Source organism: Malaya genurostris, chromosome 2, assembly GCF_030247185.1.
Source record: "Malaya genurostris strain Urasoe2022 chromosome 2, Malgen_1.1, whole genome shotgun sequence".
Classification (NCBI taxonomy): domain Eukaryota; kingdom Metazoa; phylum Arthropoda; class Insecta; order Diptera; family Culicidae; genus Malaya; species Malaya genurostris.
In genome coordinates, this window is record NC_080571.1 from 347347140 (window position 1) to 347365607 (window position 18468).

Here is an 18468-nt window from a genome sequence, read left to right on the forward strand (position 1 = left end):
CTATTTCCTATTTCCTATTTCCTATTTCCTATTTCCTATTTCCTATTTCCTATTTCCTATTTCCTATTTCCTATTTCCTATTTCCTATTTCCTATTTCCTATTTCCTATTTCCTATTTCCTATTTCCTATTTCCTATTTCCTATTTCCTATTTCCTATTTCCTATTTCCTATTTCCTATTTCCTATTTCCTATTTCCTATTTCCTATTTCCTATTTCCTATTTCCTATTTCCTATTTCCTATTTCCTGTTTCCTATTTCCTATTTCCTATTTCCTATTTCCTATTTCCTATTTCCTATTTCCTATTTCCTATTTCCTATTTCCTATTTCCTATTTCCTATTTCCTATTTCCTATTTCCTATTTCCTATTTCCTATTTCCTATTTCCTATTTCCTATTTCCTATTTCCTATTTCCTATTTAGATTTTTCAAATTTATTAAACCAAATTGCACTTTACTTGAAATGAGGATCTGGTGTAGGACAGTTGAGTTTGAAGTTTTGAGTCGAAAGAACCAAAAACACTTCAAATTATCATAAAATTTTTATATGTAATGAAACGTTTTTTATCGAAAGAATTTGTTTAAAAATAAATTGACTCGAAAAAAATTGTTTTGGCTTCGAAAAATTTCGAGAATTCTGTTATCGGAATTTTACTTTTTGAAGCCGAAAGTCCTAAATTTGCACGAATATTGTTCGAGATAACACCAGATCTTCACGTTTCATGCAATTTTAAGACATTTGGCGTAAAAAAATCGATTCCGGAAATCTGAACAGTTTTCGAAGCCCGAAGTCGATTTTTCTCAAAAAAATTTCGTGCCTTTCATACAATTCTTAAAATCAATTTTTTTTCAAAAAAAATTCTTTTTCGGAAAGACACTAGATCTCGATGTATGATGCAATTCTAAGACATTCAACATCAGAAGCTTTTCTTCTATTTCGGAAATTTCATGAACTGATGAACGAACGGTTTGAAGTTTTCCTAAAACATGTCGAAGTCAGTCAAATTTTCCAAGTAAGCAATATTTTGGCAGCCATTCGTAGTAGGCCCAAATCTACAAATAACTAGGGGAACGTGCCACTTGAGCCAATTAGTTCTGAAGAGATAGAAACAATATCTAATCCTTGTTAATCAATTTGGCTTCGCAAATGCTGCTGGCGGAAGTATTCCTCCGGTTTTTCTATTCCGTTCGTCTTTCTCATATTATTCATTATTTCTTATATAATACATCGAAAATAATCGAAATACTCCTTTTTTTCTCACTTTAGCGATTTTTTTAATTTATGCGAATTTTTCATGGGAATTTTACGATCTATGTGGTTTTTATGGGATTTTTTTACAGTGCGTATCCCCCGCATAAAAATTACTTAAGTGTAATTGATTATTATATTATTATAATTATTTACGATATTTTTTAGATCCATTTATATGATATACACGTATTTCCAACAAAAAATATTTGAAACATCTAATTAGAAATAAAATGCTAATCGCTTTAAAACATATCGAGTTTTTTAGAATAACGAATATTTCAATTTTTTTTAAAAAATAAATTTATTTAATTTTATTAAATAATTATTTTAAGAGATTAGCTTAAAAATAAATTGTGGTATTTATAGTTTTATTAAATCATTTATTAATTTTTTTATGAAATATTGTTTAATATAAATTGAATTGTTTAGTAAAATATAAATTTTAAGTTTGAAAGTTTAAAAATAATGAATTTTTTTTAAATTGGGTTTCCGAAGTTGGGCGGTCTTCTATACGGATCTCAGATGTTTTACGCCTTTAAGTGGTTTTTCAAAGTTTTAAGTTTTTCTTTAGTGGATTTCCGAAGTAATGCGGTTTTTGTAAACGGATTTGTGAAGTTTTATTGTTTTCATGCTGCATTTTTGATGCGAGTTTCCGACGGTTTGCTGTATTTAAAGCAGATTTCTGAATTCATGCGGTTTTATTTCTAGTCTTATTTTCGTGTTTTTTATGTGGATTTCCGAAATAACGGGATGCTTTTAATGTGGATTTCTGAAGTTTTGTTAATTTTTGAATGCGGATTTCCGAGGATATGTGATTTTTTTTATTCAGGTTTCCGAAATTAAGAAGTGGAATTTCAAACGTCTGCGGTTATTTTAAAGCGAATTTTTTAAACATATGCACGATTTTCTGAAGTTAGTTGTTTCGTGGATTTTTTTATTTGGATTTCCAAAGTTATGCAGTTTTTGCAAGTGTGATTTTCGAAATTATTTTTTTTTATGCGAATATCCGAAGATATGCGGTTTTTGAAGAAGATTTTCGAATTTACTTGTTTTTTCAATAAAACAGATTTCCGAAGTTATGAGTTCTTTTAAACGGATCTCCGATGTTATGAGTTTTTTATGCGGAATTCCGAAGTTATGTGGATTTTTTAGGGCGAATTTCTGAAGTTATGCGGTTTTTTTTTGTTACGTGAATTTTTGATTGCGGATTTCCGAAATTATGCGATTTTTTTATTTGGATTTCCGTAGTTATGCGGTTTTTACAAAGCTGATTTTCGAAATTATTTGTTTTATTTTTTATGGGGATGTTATGCGAATATCCGATGATATGCGGTTTTTAAAACAGATTTTCGAAGTTATGTATTTTTAAAACGGAGCTCTGTTTTTTTATGCGGATTCCCAAAATTATACGGGATTTTTATGAGGACTTTCAAAGTTATGCGGTTTATTTGAAGCGGTTTTTAGAAATTTTGTGTTATTTTAGGCGAATCTCCCAGGCGTTTTTTAATCGGATTTCCGAAGTTATATTGTTTTTAGCCTGCATTTTTAGGGCGAGTTTCCGAAGTTTTGCAGTATTTAAAGCGGATTTCGGAAGTTATGCGGTTGTTTCTAGACTGATTTTCTAAATTAGGTGTTTTTTATGCGATTTTTGAATGCGTAATGCGATTTTTGAATGCGGATTTCCGAGGATATGTGATTTTTTTATTCAAATTTCCGTAGTTAAGAAGCAGAATTTCAAACGTCTGCGGTTATTTTAAAGCGAGATTCGATATTATATGTTTTTAAGCGTATGCACGATTTTTTATTGGAATTTCCGAAGTTATACGATATTTTAATGCAGATTTCCAAAGTTATGCGAATATCCTAAGATATGCGGATTTCCGAAGTTATGTGTTCTTTTAAGTGGATCTCTGATGTTATGAGCTTTTTATGCGGAATTCCGAAATTATGCGGTTGTTGCAAGTCTGGTTTTCGGAATTATTTGTTTTTTTTATGCGGATTTTCGAAGTTTTTGCAATTTTTATGTGAATTTCCGAAGTTATGGATTTTTCAAGCGGATTTCTGAAGTTTTAGCGGTTTTATATACGAATTTCCTATGCTTTTCATATGGTGCGCATTCTTCGCAAAAAAGAGAATGCAGTTAAATTGATTTAAAGTTCTTATCGGCCAAAAAATTGCATCTCGATTATTGAATTACGAGTTTTTTAAGATGTAAACTAGAGGCATTTATTATCCAATTTAATAAATTCGTTACTCATCACATTGTTACTCTTGAAATTGACATTTTCACTCTGGGCACCCTATCTCCGGAACCGGTCGTTGGATCTCAATAAAAATCGCAATATTTTTATGGTATCTATCGTGTCATTTTAACACTGGATAGCTTGAATAGATAGTTTCAAATTAAAGGTTCTTTGTTTTTATTTCATCTAAATTACAGTTAATTTGCTCTTAAGCGTACCGATAAAAAACAGAAGCGACTAATACGTCCGGTAATCGACTGTCAAGTTGCTCCATTCTTGAAATTCAGCAAATTTGCACAAAACCATAAGACCTTTCAATAGACTATAAGTTTGTGCGAGATCTGCGAGAAAATTATCGAGAATTCTAAGTGTCTCTGACGCTTAGAAAATTGAATTTTATTTGTCTATCCAACACAACGGTATTGTGAAGCACATTCTTCTATCCGTGAAGCTGTGCTGCACATTGAACTATTCTGAATGTGCAATGAAACGCATCTTTTCAACAGTCTCCATACAACTATTGTGATCTGAGCAAGCAGGCCGCACTACTCCATCGAAGATTTTTTCTTCGAATGTTTGCTTGGTGAAGACATTTGCAATTTATCGTGTCGTTTTTACACTTGATAGCTTGAATAAACGAAATTTTTTTAAGTAGTTTTTAAGGTTCTTTAATTTCATCCAAATTACAATTTTTTTTAATTAATTCAAATTACAGTTAATTTGCCCTTAAGCGTACTCGATAAAAAAAACTCTCAGAAACGCATCCACTCGCGTTTATATGCTTGATCTACTGGCTAGTTTTAGTTTTCTAAACAACTCAACTAACACAATCCGTATTAATTGTTTCAATTCAAATTATTAGTTGAGTGATTGGAAAGGTGTGAGAATGGAAAATTTATTAGCTTAGGACGAGAAAATGCTTTGATTCGTATGCATTTATTACAATCGCTTAAGATGACTAACATTGAAGATTGAAGGCTAGCCACAGAAGGGCATAATTTATATTCGTTCATTTTCATACTCTAGGCTGAATCAGACTGAACTGATTGACAGAAGGGAATTCCATTTTTCTAGATCACTGAGCTCATTAAATGTCTGATAAATTCACTTATTCTAAACCGCAAACGTTGGAACCCCCCCGAATGCCGTGTAAATCAGGCAATTATATGAACAATGTATGTATTTGCAAAAGTACCGGATAGATCAGTAATCAACTGTTGGTAGCACGTTAAATATACGACACAGTCTGAATGTTAATCGTGCGTAATGCAGACAATCAGAATAAAAGTGGTTTCCCGAAAAAAAAAAAGCCGGGAATCACCTAAAACTATTCTATATTTATTTATTAAATTATCGAACTTCGTTGGTTGCAACATTCAATAAAAGCACACCTCGAAAGCCCATCCGCCCGTATCGGCATCCGGGGGTGACCTTGAGACAAAACTACAGCACGCCAACATTATGCATTATGTGCACGAATGCCCACTGTAACTCCCCCCCGAACACGCCCCGCCCAACCAGGCGGTTGTGAAAGACTACGTAGTAGTACACATAATAGTAGTACTCCGGCCATTGTTTTCTCCGCCGCCGTTCGCGGCCAGCTCGAATGACGAGCACGCGATTAATTTCTAGCTGATTGAAGCTCTGTGCGATCAGGTGAGCATTTCCCTCGTTCGAGGGTGGTTAGAAATGATTTCGAGAAAAAAAATCGAAAATCAACGAAAAAACAAAATTATTCCATATTACAGTCGGCCATGATTTTGTGGCTCATTCGAAACGAAAAATCCAACACGAGCCGACAGTCAGCCTACTTCGATTGGAATCAAGAAAAGTGGTGACCCTAGCGCCTCTGAATTATACCTATGATACTGAATATTCGAACACAGAAGCCGGAGCCGGTGCGCAGTGATGCAACGGGGCCAAGCTGGAAGTATCAATTCCGAGTGTTGATGCAGTGATTAGTGAATTTTGCCGCAACGCCGTCCCCCCCCCCCCCCCCTCAGAATATCCCTCGTACCCAAGTAATGATTCTTCTACAATTGTAACGATCGGGCGGGCGTCGTCGATCGCTTCTCCAGTCAGTACGGGATTGCGATCTAGCGCGAAAGCATCCAATCAAATCGCAACGGTTCGGTTGTTCGGTCAGTCGGTCGGAAATGGTAGCTCTGTCAGTGGCGCAGGTGTTGATTGTACTAGTGGCAGCCGTTTTTGGCAAGGTCAGTGCGGATAATGTGCTGGCAGACGACGAAGAGGTCGTCAACGCAACGCGGACGATCAACGAAAACATTGCGGCCGCACAAATCTCTCTGGAACCGCTGAAAAATGAACCACTTTCGACGGACTACCTGAAGCTGGGAAGTCAAGGTTTGCAGGAGTACATGTCAAATTTAACAGCAAAACTCGCACCGGTTTTCAAAGATTTCGAACAAAATGACCTTGAACTGGTCCAGCACAGTTTGATCGAAGCTATTCGGTATCTGAACGGATACGATGTAGTGAATAGTATCTCCCTGCTGCAGAACGTCGATTACAATCTTTTCAATCACAACCAGTTCCGGTCGATCAACAGCGATCTGCGGATCGGTTCGATTGCGCTGTCCGAGGCGCTGTTCAATCAACGTGACGTGAGCCCTTCACTCGATGATCTACTGGCAACCACGGATAAGTTAGTGGAAAACGTTGTCCGCCTGTCCGACATCGTCCAACGAGGTGAAGCATGGTCCATGGAAACGAACTCCCGAGCGATGGCAGCTCAACGTGCTTTCAACGAATCGATCGATAACTATCTTAACGCTTCCGCCGTTAAGCTCGAGGATTTGACTGAATCTCTCACGGCTCTTCGAACCTACGAGGAGGAGTTGTATCAAAAAATGAAGGAACGAATTCCGCTGTTTCCCAAATCAACCGCCAACTACTTTATCGCACTGAAAAAGTCTCTGGAAAATCTGATCCAGAGGACGATCATCAACTTCGAGAATATGCGCCTCTACAAACACCGAGACATCGAACAGTGGAAGATCCGGTCGTCGATTTCCGCTCCGATTGCCTACATGACGCAAATCGCAGTGCAAGTGTCGGCCGATCTGATGCTCGCGAACGACTGTACCGAGGCTTACATCGAGAAACTGTTGGCTTTCCCCAACTTCACCATGACTCACGTGCACGGATGTCTAGCGGAACAGATCTCGAACGAGGAGAAAACCTTCGACATCATCGCGAACGTCATCGATACGTACGTGGCGAGTGCGATCAACGCATCGTACGGGGCGTTCGATATCTGCTTCCGGTACGCACCGAAGAAGCTCAACTACTGTTTGGATTTGGTAAGGATTGAGTCTAGATGGTTTTAGTTTCTCAGAAACTTAGTTGTGATTTCAAATTTACAGAACGGCTACGAGAATACCTGGGCCAACGCTAGAATACTGACCGCTTCCCGACAAATCGAATCGTTCATCGATAGCGAGATTCAGAACAACTTCAACACGTGTATCGCCCAGATGGGATACTTTCTGAACTACCATAACCTGCAGGAAATGTGTTTCTATAACAAAAAACGGAACCGGCCCCGTGGTCGTTGGTGATCAATAGCTTGGTGTATTCATTTGTTGTTTCATTAAAAATAAAATGTTATTCAAAAATAGACGGTTCTTTTAATTAGGGGTTCCGTTGACAGTTGGCCCGCAGTCCGACATTCCGGATGTAGCTCACCAGTCTAGAACTGCAATTGGTCAGTTCGGATTGCACCTGTTCGAACAAATAGAAAGTGGTAGTTTCCAGCAGGAAAAACTTTCCACCGAAGTCGATGGTATCCACAAACTAGAAAAATGTAAAATTTTATAATTCGTAAACAAAATTCAACAAATTACACCTACATCATCCAAACACTTGCTCATCTGGTCGAACGGATGGCTGAAGCAAATTTCCGCATTTGCATAAACCACCGTCACGTACGACCGCAGGAAATTGTTGGCAATCGACTGAACCTGATTCGCTCCCTGCCGTTCCAGGTTCAGCTGACTGGTGAAGCATTGACTTAGCAGTGACTGAACCGAACCGGGCAAATTGTAGAACTGATTTCGGAAGTTCGAAGCACAACTGTTCGGATTAACCGCATTCGCCAGGACACGGGTTAGCAGTTCGGCTTCCTCCTCCAGGTATGCTAAGGCTTCGTTGGATGTCCGGAAAATGGCTCCCGTCAGCGAGTAGTGATTGTCAACCACGGACCGGCGAAAGTGTAGATTTGTGATTAGATTTTCTATTGAACTATTCAACAGAGCAAGTTTCGATTCGACGCGATCGCTTAACAGCAGTGGCCAGCGGAACACGAACGATTCGTTTAGAGTTTTGAGGTGATTGAACAGACTGTCGGTTGACGAAAGAATCGAGTTGAACGAGGAGTTCGAACTGGAGATGTAACTGTTCACGGCTGAGTTGATCGCATTACGACTTGTCTGAAGCCTAGAATTCACTGTCAAACGAACACTATTGGCATCGTTGATTGCAGCCACATAACGAGTGATGATTCCCATATATTCATTAGAAGCAATGGCAGCTCTCTGCGTAGCATCGACTAAATTTTGCAGCAATCCGTTAACGGAAAGGACGGCAATGAACTGCTGGGTGTTCAGTGACTGACCAGCGATTGAATCAACAACCCTGGAAACATTCTGAAGAATCGTGCTCAGCTTTTCAATGTCTATTTTCATCCCATTGTTTTGTTCCGTAAAAAAGCACGAAGTACTGTTGTCTCCTTCGTAATCAAAGTAGGCTGCGAGCGATTCAACATAAACGGATGAGTTTTGAAGCAACGGTCTCAACGCATTTATCTGGGTGCTGATTTTCGAGAACACTACGGCCGGATCCGTAGTACGATCTGTGGCAGCCCGTGACAGCTGCGAGTAGACATTGCCGATCAGCTGACTGACATTTCCCACGTAATCTGCCAGCACACGAGCACCCCGGTTCAAACTGACACTGGCCGCAGGAGGATTTCGACCGTACGAGGAAACCGCATTCCGGGCGGCGTTCAGATTAGTCACTACTAAATTTGCCGATCGAACCAATTCCGAACTCTGCGGAATCTGGTAGTTATTACCGAAAAATGGATCACCACATACGAAACCGACGAGTGAAATCAAAACTAGCAAACTGCGGATGGTCGCCATCGTGACCATGACACACTGTGCCTACTGGGACCGAATCTTGCACTTTTATTCCATTTCTTCGGGTCTTATCTTTACGATAGTTGTTAGTTGGGAAAACAACTTCCACCTGATAATTATTACCAGGAATGGACTTATATTTTGTTTATACTCTGGAAGATAAAAGGAAATGGGAATACACGGGGATATTCGAACTTAGAACTTCACTAGAAAAGTGAATCAAACCCTTACTAAATGCACTGATAAGAGAAGAAACACAAAACATTGGATACCACTCAGTTTATTTGCCGACTTTCGAGAGTATCTTTCGGGCTCTGGCGTCTAAATCTCGCAAACAAAACCACCAGCTCTGGTACTACATTTTGATGTGGAACTTGATATTCTGTTTCGATAAACTTTGCCATCGGTTCCGGAGCATCCGAAACGGGGATCATGTGCCATGTGAAAGTGCACAGTGGTTCAACCAGAGGACATAAATCCAAAAGCTTCAATTAAAATATTATTCAATTTAATTTTTTTTTTTCCTTGATTATCTGATAGTTTCTCTAAATAATTGGTTGAGCAAGCATCTGTATTTGGTAGTTGGAGAGGTGATCAACACAAACACTGTCTGAGACTAATATTTTGACTCGTTCCAAAAAATATGCTAGCAACCAACGAATAGATGAAATTACAGCTGAAACAGAACTTCAGGATTTATAAAATCAAACTGTCAGTTGAGTTAACGAGGCTTGTCAGGAAGATGCTGGGAAAAAATGGGTTACTAAATGTTTCTCAAGTATTGGCCTTTATCAGGAAATAGGGTTCTGATGGTCACTCGGGACATAGCAAGTATACGTAAAGTTTCAGTTTACAGCTAACGATGGTAGGTTAGGATGAACCGAACTTTGTCAGCTGCGGCTGGACGTTTCAGTGTTTGGGTAGCTCAGCAGAATATGGTAATTTTGTACATTTCCAGCGAGCGTAGGGTGGCTCAATATGATAAATTGAAAATGTTTTGACATCAGTAGCAATTAATATTAAGTAATTTTGAAAAATCATCCAACCAGCGTAGAGTGCCTGTATATGGAAAATAGATTTTTTTTTTCAGTCGGTGTTGAACAGTCGTTCGCACCGCACGCATATAGCTCTTGGCTCCTGGAATTTTTTTCTGGCTACCTAGAGTTTCATTGATTCAAGGCTTCAGTCTTTTTCAAGGCTACCTGAATCACTAACAGTCTTTTTAAAGACTAACAATTAGTCAGCCTTTCTCAAGGCTATACAAAGAGTGATATTTGAGTGACTAAGAAATTAATCAGCTTTTTTTAAGGCTAGCTAGGAGTCTAATCGGAGACTAATTTAGCCTAGTTAATTTAATTTAAAATTTCATTCATTTCCGTTATTCAACATTTTTCTAATAACATTCACGATCTTATAGAATCAGAATGTAAAAATAAAAGTCAACGGACGGATTTCCCTTCCGTTGAGCCTATGCCGTCTAACAATATTTACGAGATTCTTCCTGAATCCGATTGTAGTGACATAGAAGAAAATTCTTCAAAAATTCCCAAAATGGACGCTTGTCGTTCTGGGAAGAAACGTCAATCTATGCCACCAGTGACGGTGATGATTTCCTACTTCAAAGCATTCCGTACTGAGCTTTCTACTTTTCTCCCGGAAGTAAAAGTCTCATTTCAAATCGGACGAAGAGGAGAATGTCGAGTCTTGGTTGATGGATTGGAAGAATACGAACGTCTTGTTCGATATTTGTCCGAGAAACTTCATAAATTTTATTCATATGATATAAAATCAGACAGGCCTTATGCTAGTATAACAGGTAGACATCTACCACCTATTTCTTCTAATGTAAATAATTAAAACACAGGACCGCCTTGCAGTTCATCTTCTAACGAAAACAATTTATTAATAGGTAGACCGGCCAAATCATCTTCTTCTAATGGCAGTCTACCTACATATATTCCTTCAATGCCATTCGCTTTTTAAAATGAAGTCGATTTAGGCGATATAAATGAAAATAAAATGATCTACCTACAAGATCAACTTTTTCAAATGATCATCCAAATGAATTCGACTTCATCACTTTTTAAAGCATTTCAAATCGGATGGCAATTTGCAAATAATATTATAATGAATTTGAAATTTAATAGTTATGTTAAATAATTATTTGAATATTCTAAATTGGAATGCTCGAGTGAAGATGAATTTTATAATTTTCTCAAAGTTCACAAAATCCATATTACCATTGTGACAGAAACTTTTCCTAAGCCAAATATCAAATTGAAAAGTAATCCTCATTATGTGGTTCATCGATTTGATAGGTTTACTGGAATGGGTGGTGGAGTTGCCATTTTTGTACAACGGCAAATTAAACATCGAATTTTACCTTCTTTCAATACTAAAGTTATTGAAAGCTTGGGAATCGAAGTTGAAACCATTCATGGAATTTATTTCATCGCTGGAGCATATTCGCCATTCCAATGCACCGGCGAACAATTAAATTTCTTTAAAGGCGATTTGCAAAAACTTACAAGATATCGATCGAAATTTTTCGTAATAGGGGACTTAAATGCTAAGCATGTCCAGTGGAATTGTAGGCAAAATAACAGTAATGGTAAAATACTTCATAATCAACTCTCAGCTGGTTACTTCACAGTTCTTTATCCCAGTAATCCGATTTGTTTCTCTTTCGTGAGAAACCCGTCTACAATCGATCTAGTTCTAACGGATCAAAGTCACATTTGTAGTGAACGGATTACACATGCTGACTTTGACTCAGATCATCTTCCTGTAACATTCAGACTTTCCAACGAAGCTATAATTAATCCAATTAGTTCTATAATCAACTATCATAGAGCTAATTGGTTGGATTGCAGATCTCACATTGAAAATCATGTGGATCATGGAACTATTCTATAAAATTCTGCGGACATCGACACAGCAATTGATAATTTGAATCATTACATTATCGAAGTTGTTATCAATTTACTATTAAATGAAACATGGAATCAGCAAAAGGCAAAAAAAAATTCAAATTAAAAAACACCCTTCGGTGGCAGAGAATGTCCAAAGTTTTTTTTACTATTTAATAAAACGTCGTCGAATTGGTAAATATTCCAAACTTTCAATTTGCGCCACGCTGCGCTCTCTGAAAATGTCTAAAATTATCCAAGTCGAACTGCTATTGATTCGCCAATCAATAGAACATCAAATTGACATTAGTTAAAATATTTCCCATATACAGGTAGCCTAGGCTCGTTGAAAATGCTTGAAATTACTTAATTTTATTTACTATTGACTCACCACCATTAAACATCGAATTTGCGAAAGTAAAAAAATCCCTTTTTCATATTTAGCCACTCTACGCTCACTAAAAATGTCCAAATTATAGTCAAAAAGTTTACAAATTTTGCATATTGAGCCACCATACGCTGGCTGGAAATGTTCCAAATTATTCAATTCTTATTGTTATCGATTCTATTACCAAAAACCATGAAATTTGCAAAAGTTCAAAAACTTACTATTTTCCATATCGAGCCACCATACGCACACTGCTAATGTCCCCAGTTTCCGCTTCCAAACGCACCGGAAATAGTGAAGAAAATCAGCCGGAATCATTGAAAACTCTGTTCCTCAGCCGTATTGCAATAAAAGGTTCACATTCTCGAGAAAAATATAATCATAAATTTAGAATTATCTCAATGTTTGCTTAAGGGGGGCATATTAGCGCAAGATCGCGTTTTTTGTTTGTATATGCCGCAAACTGTTGAAAATTCAAAATAATAACTTGAGCACGACGGGGGGGCGGGGGGAGGGTGTGGGAGATATAACTCGTACTTTAAGTAAACATGATTTTCCAAAGAGGTTTTGGGGAATTCGCCTTATTTTTCAATATTAATATACGAAAATTTAACCAAATATTCTTTAAATGATGTTTTATAATGTAAAAAAAGTTTGAATAAATTTGCTTAAGGTGTTTCTCCCTAAAATATTAAGAAAGGGTTTTTTGATTCAAATTATTCCTTACTTCCCCCTTAAGTGTAAGTTAGATGACGGTATTTTATTAATTTTACGAATAGGATTAAAATATTCTTTTACATTATTTTTTGTCATTGTAAATTCTGGAAAGTCAAAATATTCACGATCACGATCATCTTCAGAAAATTTCCTGTTTATTTGTTGGCAAAAATTGACAAAAAGATTAGAAATTTCATGTGAATTATTACCAAAGTTTTCCTGTAAATACATTCTTGACGCAATGTTTTCTGATTTCGATTTGTTTCCAACATAACTAAAGAATTTTTTGGGACAAGATTTGATTTCCTGTTCAGTTTTTGAGTTTGACTCTTTGGATACAGTAACAGATCGGCTGAAAAGTTCGTATCGTTTCTATGAGAGGGCGCCACTAGAATTAAATCCATACCATTTTCAGTTAGTACCAACCTTCAAAAGATACGTGTATAAATTTGACAGCTGTCTGATTATTAGTTTGTGAGCATTTTGAGTGAAGCTACTTTTGTTATTGTGAAAAAAATGAAAAAAAAGGAATTTCGTGTGTTGATGAAACACTACTTTTTGATGAAAAAAAGTGCCGCCGATACCAAAAAATGGCTTGATGAGTGTTATCCAGACTCTGCACCGGGCGAAAAAGTGGTTTGCCAAATTTCGTACTGGTCATATGAGCACCGAAGACGATGAACGCAGTGGACGTCCAAAAGAGGCTGTTACCGATGAAAACGTGAAAAAAATCCACAAAATGATTTTCAATGACCGTAAACTGAAGTTGATCGAGATAGCTGACACCCTAAAGATATCAAAGGAACGTGTTGGACATATTATTCACGAATATTTGGATATGAGAAAGCTTTGTGCAAAATGGGTGCCGCGTGAGCTCACAATCGATTAAAAACAACAACGAATTGATGATTCTGAGCAGTGTTTGGAGCTGTTATATCGAAATGAAACCGATTTTTTTCGTCGATATATAACAATGGACGAAACATGGCTCCATCATTTCACTCCGGAGTCCAATCGACAGTCAGCTGGAGAGGTAATCGCTGAAACTGAGGCCTATTTTGAGGCAAAGGACAAATCGTATTACAAAAATGGTATCAAAAAGTTGGAAGATCGCTATAATCGCTGTATCGCCTCTGATGGCAATTATGTTGAATAATAAAAACGAATTTTGGCAAAAAAATGAGTGTTTCTATTAAACGATACGAACTTTTCAGCCGAACTGTTATCAATGACTAGAACTTAGATTCAAATTAGGACTAGAGATAGACAAACTACGCTGGCGAAGATCTGGAAACTCGAATGAAGGCAACACAAAATGTTTTCGCAATACGGAATTGTTTTTGCAATTTCCACATCGTTGCGAAAGTTAAAGTGAAACCGCATTGCATCTCCACAAGTATCATAAGATAGATGTATTAGTAGGGATGAGAGAAGATCTGGGATATGTTTTGGTGAACAATATGATCTCATTAGAATATACAAGGTACGAAACCATAAACTTCCGGAATTCGTAAAACTACAGACAGCGGGCTGTTAGGAGATCTATCACATCATTCATTTGTCAATTCTTCCATTTTTGTCCTCACGACGAATAAGTAATTCATGATATATCGACCGATTAAACTATCATAGCATAGAAAATGACAGTTGATAGAACCGATTTTCACAAACTTAGTTCCTGAATTTCATTTGGATCCGGCTTCCGGTTCCGAAGTTACAGGGTGACATGCACAAAATGAGTGAAAATAATATCAGTAGCTTATTTCATAGATGGCTCAATCGATTTTCACCACCTTCGATTCAAATGAAAGGTCTTCAGATACCATAAGAATATCCCGATTTTCATCAGATCCAAATTCCGGTTCCGGAGATACGTGAAAATCTTAATTTCAAGATTTTTTTTTCATAAGTAACAAGGTAATGAGTAGCGAATCCATTAAAATGGACAATAAATTTCTCTAGTTTGCCGACCAAAACAGGCTAAGGCTAATTAAACTCCTATCAGGTTTTCATAAAATCAAACTCAAATCAACAGGTCTGATGGTCCCATAGAAGTAATATAGGACCGGCCTTCGGTTCTAGTATTACAAGGTGATAATTTCAAATCGTCATAGCAAATTGTAAAATATCTTCAAAGTTGTGCTCGAAACTGTTCCAACTCGTAGGTCATGTTGGTTAAAGACTGTCCCACAAAGTATGGACGCAACCAAAAACCGCTGCCATTTCGCAATGGTTCAGAATCTGTCAATTTTTATGGCTGCGTCCTGTTGTTTACACTCTTCTCTAACCACTTGTGCAATTGTTTATTCGTTTTCATTAGTTTCGAAATGCGTGGACTTTCAGCAGAACAACGTCGAAAAATTGTGTACTGTCACTGAGAAAGATAGCAAAAATGGAAGGAGTCAGTGAAAAAGCCGTGCGAAATGCAATCAGGAAGTTCGGTGAGGATTACACCTTTGAGGATAAACCGAAAACGGGTCGAAAAAAGATCCTGCTAACCCTCAGTTGGATAAACGTATACTGAAGGCGTTCGAGCAAAAGAAGGAGGTTTCAGTTTCAGAGCCAAAAAAGTGGGCACTTCGAAGTCAAATGTTCTTCGTGCTAAAGAACATTTGAATCTTCGAACCCATAAGAAGCAGAAACAACCAAAACGTAGTTCGGAACAAGAAGCATCGATCAGGCCGAGGGTTCGAAAGCTGTACAATACAATTCTTGTTGGAAATTTGAACTGCATAATCATGGACGACGAAACCTACGTGGAACTCGATTACAAATCCTTGCCGGGACCACAATATTATACGGTACGAGAAGGGCAAGTGTTAAACCAGTTCGAGACATCGATTGAAGTCGAAAAATTTTGTAAGAAAGCTATTGTCTGGCAAGCAATTTGTAGTTGCAGTAAGATTTCGAAAACCTTCATCACCACTGCTTCAATGAACAGCGAAATATACATCAAGGAATGTTTAAAAACACGACTTCTACCCATGATTCGAAGCCACAAGGATCCTGTTGTTTTCTGGCTAGATCTTGCTTCTTGCCACTACTCGAAATCAACGGTAGAATGGTATACTAGCAAAAATGTCACTTTCGTCCCAAAAGACATGAATCCACCAAATTGCCCACAACTTCGATCAATTGAGGAATTTTGGGCATTAACGAAGGCACATCTTAGGAAACATGTCTCGGCAGCCGAAACCATTCAACAGTTCGAAAAAGATTGGAAAAAAGTGTCAAAACTTGTCGCCAAGAAGTCTGTACGGAATTTAATGAGGAACGTTCGCAAGAAGCTGCGCCAGCTAGTCTACAATGGCTAAGTAGCAAATGTTACGAATAATATTCTGTTGTTGTAGTCTAATATTATCAGTTTATCGAAAAAATTTGAATATCTAACACTTGTGAATTATTTACAGCGAAATCAAAGTGCGTCCATACTTTCTGGGACAGTCTTTAATTGCCGTACGAACTGTTTTTATTTATACAACATTCTCTCGAATATTGTTGAATCGATTTTCATTAACTTCATTCAAACGGAGTATTAAAATGTGGTAGTATTATGGAAAAGAAATCTTCAAAACTGGGATCTAAACTTTCTTAATTTGAAGTATTTTGATTTATCTGAATGTAATTTTCAAGAGATAACGAGTAATATGAAAAAGGCATCATTATACCACTAGCAAGATTATAACATGTTTTTCTTGTAATAGTTTGAAGTGTGACGCGTAGCCTAACTATAGATTTACTATCGGTCATAAGGAGTGAGATGATCTATCATATCGAATATTTTCCTTTTATTTATTCAACATATCACAAAAGCCAGATTTATCTACTTTATTAGTATCGTAATTTAAATGGATTTTCTGAGAAATGATTTTATCTATCAAATTTAGAAAACGAACTAAATCGGATCAAACTATTTTTAAAGGTTAAAAGAAATTGATAAGCAAGAAAGTATGAAACAGCGTGAAATTTGCTTACATATTTCTCTAAATATCTAAAAGTTCTTCTTTGGAAAGATCCCTATTTGGTCATATAAACACTGAACCAAGCCTGACCCAGCGTGTGACAACCAGGGTTGCCACATTTAAATCTGTATTCTTCAGCTGAAAAAAAAATCTTCACATCTGTATTGAGGGATCAAAAATCTGCATTGAAAATCTGTAAGTGAAAATGATAAGAGATCGAAGCACAACGAAATGAAATAGTTTCTAGAACCCAAATTTAAAGACACCAAAACTTTTCTTCGTCTGTATTTTATGATGTTGTAGATTGAACAACTTCGGAAGTGATTTCTGCGTTTGACCGTCCCGAAATAATGGTTTGATGAAAAACATTTAAAATCCCATCTAAAATTTAAAAGTTATTCTGTTCATTTTCACTTTCCTTTATTGGGATATAATGTAAATGGCAGTTTTTCTATTTTACCACCTCACATTATGACCAAGGCCATCATCTTTACATTTTATGAGAAGAAATAGGGAATTACGCTACATTATTTGCAAGAAAAAGTGAACATAGGAAAATTTTCATTGGCGGATGGGACCATTTGTAGTGCTTACCGTCCTTGATATTATCTTTTATGTAAGTTTCGTTCTCTTATTAGAATCAACACAAAATCACGATAATGGTTTAACTTCGAGAAAAAACTGTACGAATTTCAATTTTCAATTTACGCTATCAAAAATCTGGAAAATCTGTATTTCTGGCCCGAAATCTGCAACCCTGATGACAACTGATTTAAACATGTGCGATGGTTGAAAAAAAAATCACAGCCAACTGAGCTACTCATTTGAAATCATTACCCCGTCTCGTTAGAGTTATTCAGTGCTGTCAGGAAAAATCATCGCAGTAGACCACGAAAACCACAACACAAACCATCATCCATCATCCTCTCCCTTTGACCAGCACTGTAAACGATGATTACCTAAATTTTTACACCTCATATTTAACAAGTGTTTTGACTTTCGCATTCCAAAACAAATACAAGTAACAGTTCGGTAAGACAAAGAATGTCCGATCCGTAATGAGATCCCGCGCACCGGTGCTCTGCCAGCAACAGAAACGGAACGGTGCGGATGTAAACAGATCTTCTGCATTCGGTGCATTCTAGGTGGCGGAAAAATTTTAATTACCCACCAAGAATGTACCCTGGAATCTGCCTCTCGGATTGACACACTGTTACAAGCTAGGTTTGGGGAAAAGCTTTTCGCCAAGATTGACACTTTACTCTTGGTTGTGATTTTTTACGATTCAAACATTTTCGTAATTAAATAGCTGTGTTCCTGTTCCTGTTCCAGCAGCCATCAACGTGAGTTATTTATTTCCATCCATCCATTATTTATCTCTGCTCAGAACATTCCTGCGATCAAACGGCTCCGGATCGCGGCGAGGAAATTAATCGGAATTGCATTTAGGCGTGCGACACACTCTTTGTGAAGAAACAAGCCTTTCTTTTCGGGATGATCGCACGGACCGCGGACTGTAACAATGACAGTTCAATGGCACAAACGCTGTCACGAAGGGAGTAGTGAATTGCCATTCCGCGTTGCGTTTGAACAGTTTGAGTGCATTCCACTTTCATCCAAGCAATCATCGGCTGGTGGTCACAAAGAACTCCCAGTGGTTGCTATGACCACAAAGAAAACTAGTTGAAGGTCAAGACTCAAGAGCGGGAACACTAAACGCAAAATATAATTCCTGTTTCGCTGTTTCATGTTTTATTGCCTAAAATCGATCTTCACAAATAACCCATCATATTTATTACTACCAGAGAGAAAGAGAGAAGAAAAAACATGCGTGGGA

At 37.2% G+C, this 18468-nt stretch overlaps 3 protein-coding genes across 5 annotated transcripts in view; 2 read left to right on the forward strand and 1 right to left on the reverse strand.

Annotated features, from left to right (window-relative positions):
* Positions 1-18468, forward strand: part of LOC131432018 (embryonic polarity protein dorsal-like) — a 98738-nt gene that overhangs the window by 43800 nt on the left and 36470 nt on the right. The gene's annotated exons all lie outside the window — the stretch shown is intronic.
* LOC131432020 (uncharacterized) lies at positions 5503-7133 on the forward strand. The gene is made up of 2 exons (XM_058598050.1): positions 5503-6816; positions 6880-7133. The coding sequence occupies exons 1-2, from the start codon at positions 5650-5652 to the stop codon at positions 7072-7074; spliced, it is 1362 nt and encodes a 453-aa protein (XP_058454033.1). The 5' UTR covers positions 5503-5649; the 3' UTR covers positions 7075-7133.
* On the reverse strand, positions 7065-8686 carry LOC131432019 (uncharacterized). Its single transcript, XM_058598049.1, has 2 exons — positions 7366-8686; positions 7065-7309 (listed from the first exon to the last, which is right to left on the reverse strand). The coding sequence occupies exons 1-2, from the start codon at positions 8665-8667 to the stop codon at positions 7148-7150; spliced, it is 1464 nt and encodes a 487-aa protein (XP_058454032.1). The 5' UTR covers positions 8668-8686; the 3' UTR covers positions 7065-7147.

Bases quoted from the DNA above. Each gene is read 5' to 3' on its own strand.
- LOC131432020 (XM_058598050.1), top strand. From the start codon at position 5,650: ATGGTAGCTCTGTCAGTGGCGCAGGTGTTGATTGTACTAGTGGCAGCC. The intron at 6,817-6,879 runs GTAAGGATTGAG...TCAAATTTACAG, and splicing joins TCAACTACTGTTTGGATTTG to AACGGCTACGAGAATACCTG.
- LOC131432019 (XM_058598049.1), bottom strand. From the start codon at position 8,667: ATGGTCACGATGGCGACCATCCGCAGTTTGCTAGTTTTGATTTCACTC. The intron at 7,310-7,365 runs GTAGGTGTAATT...ACATTTTTCTAG, and splicing joins TGAGCAAGTGTTTGGATGAT to TTTGTGGATACCATCGACTT.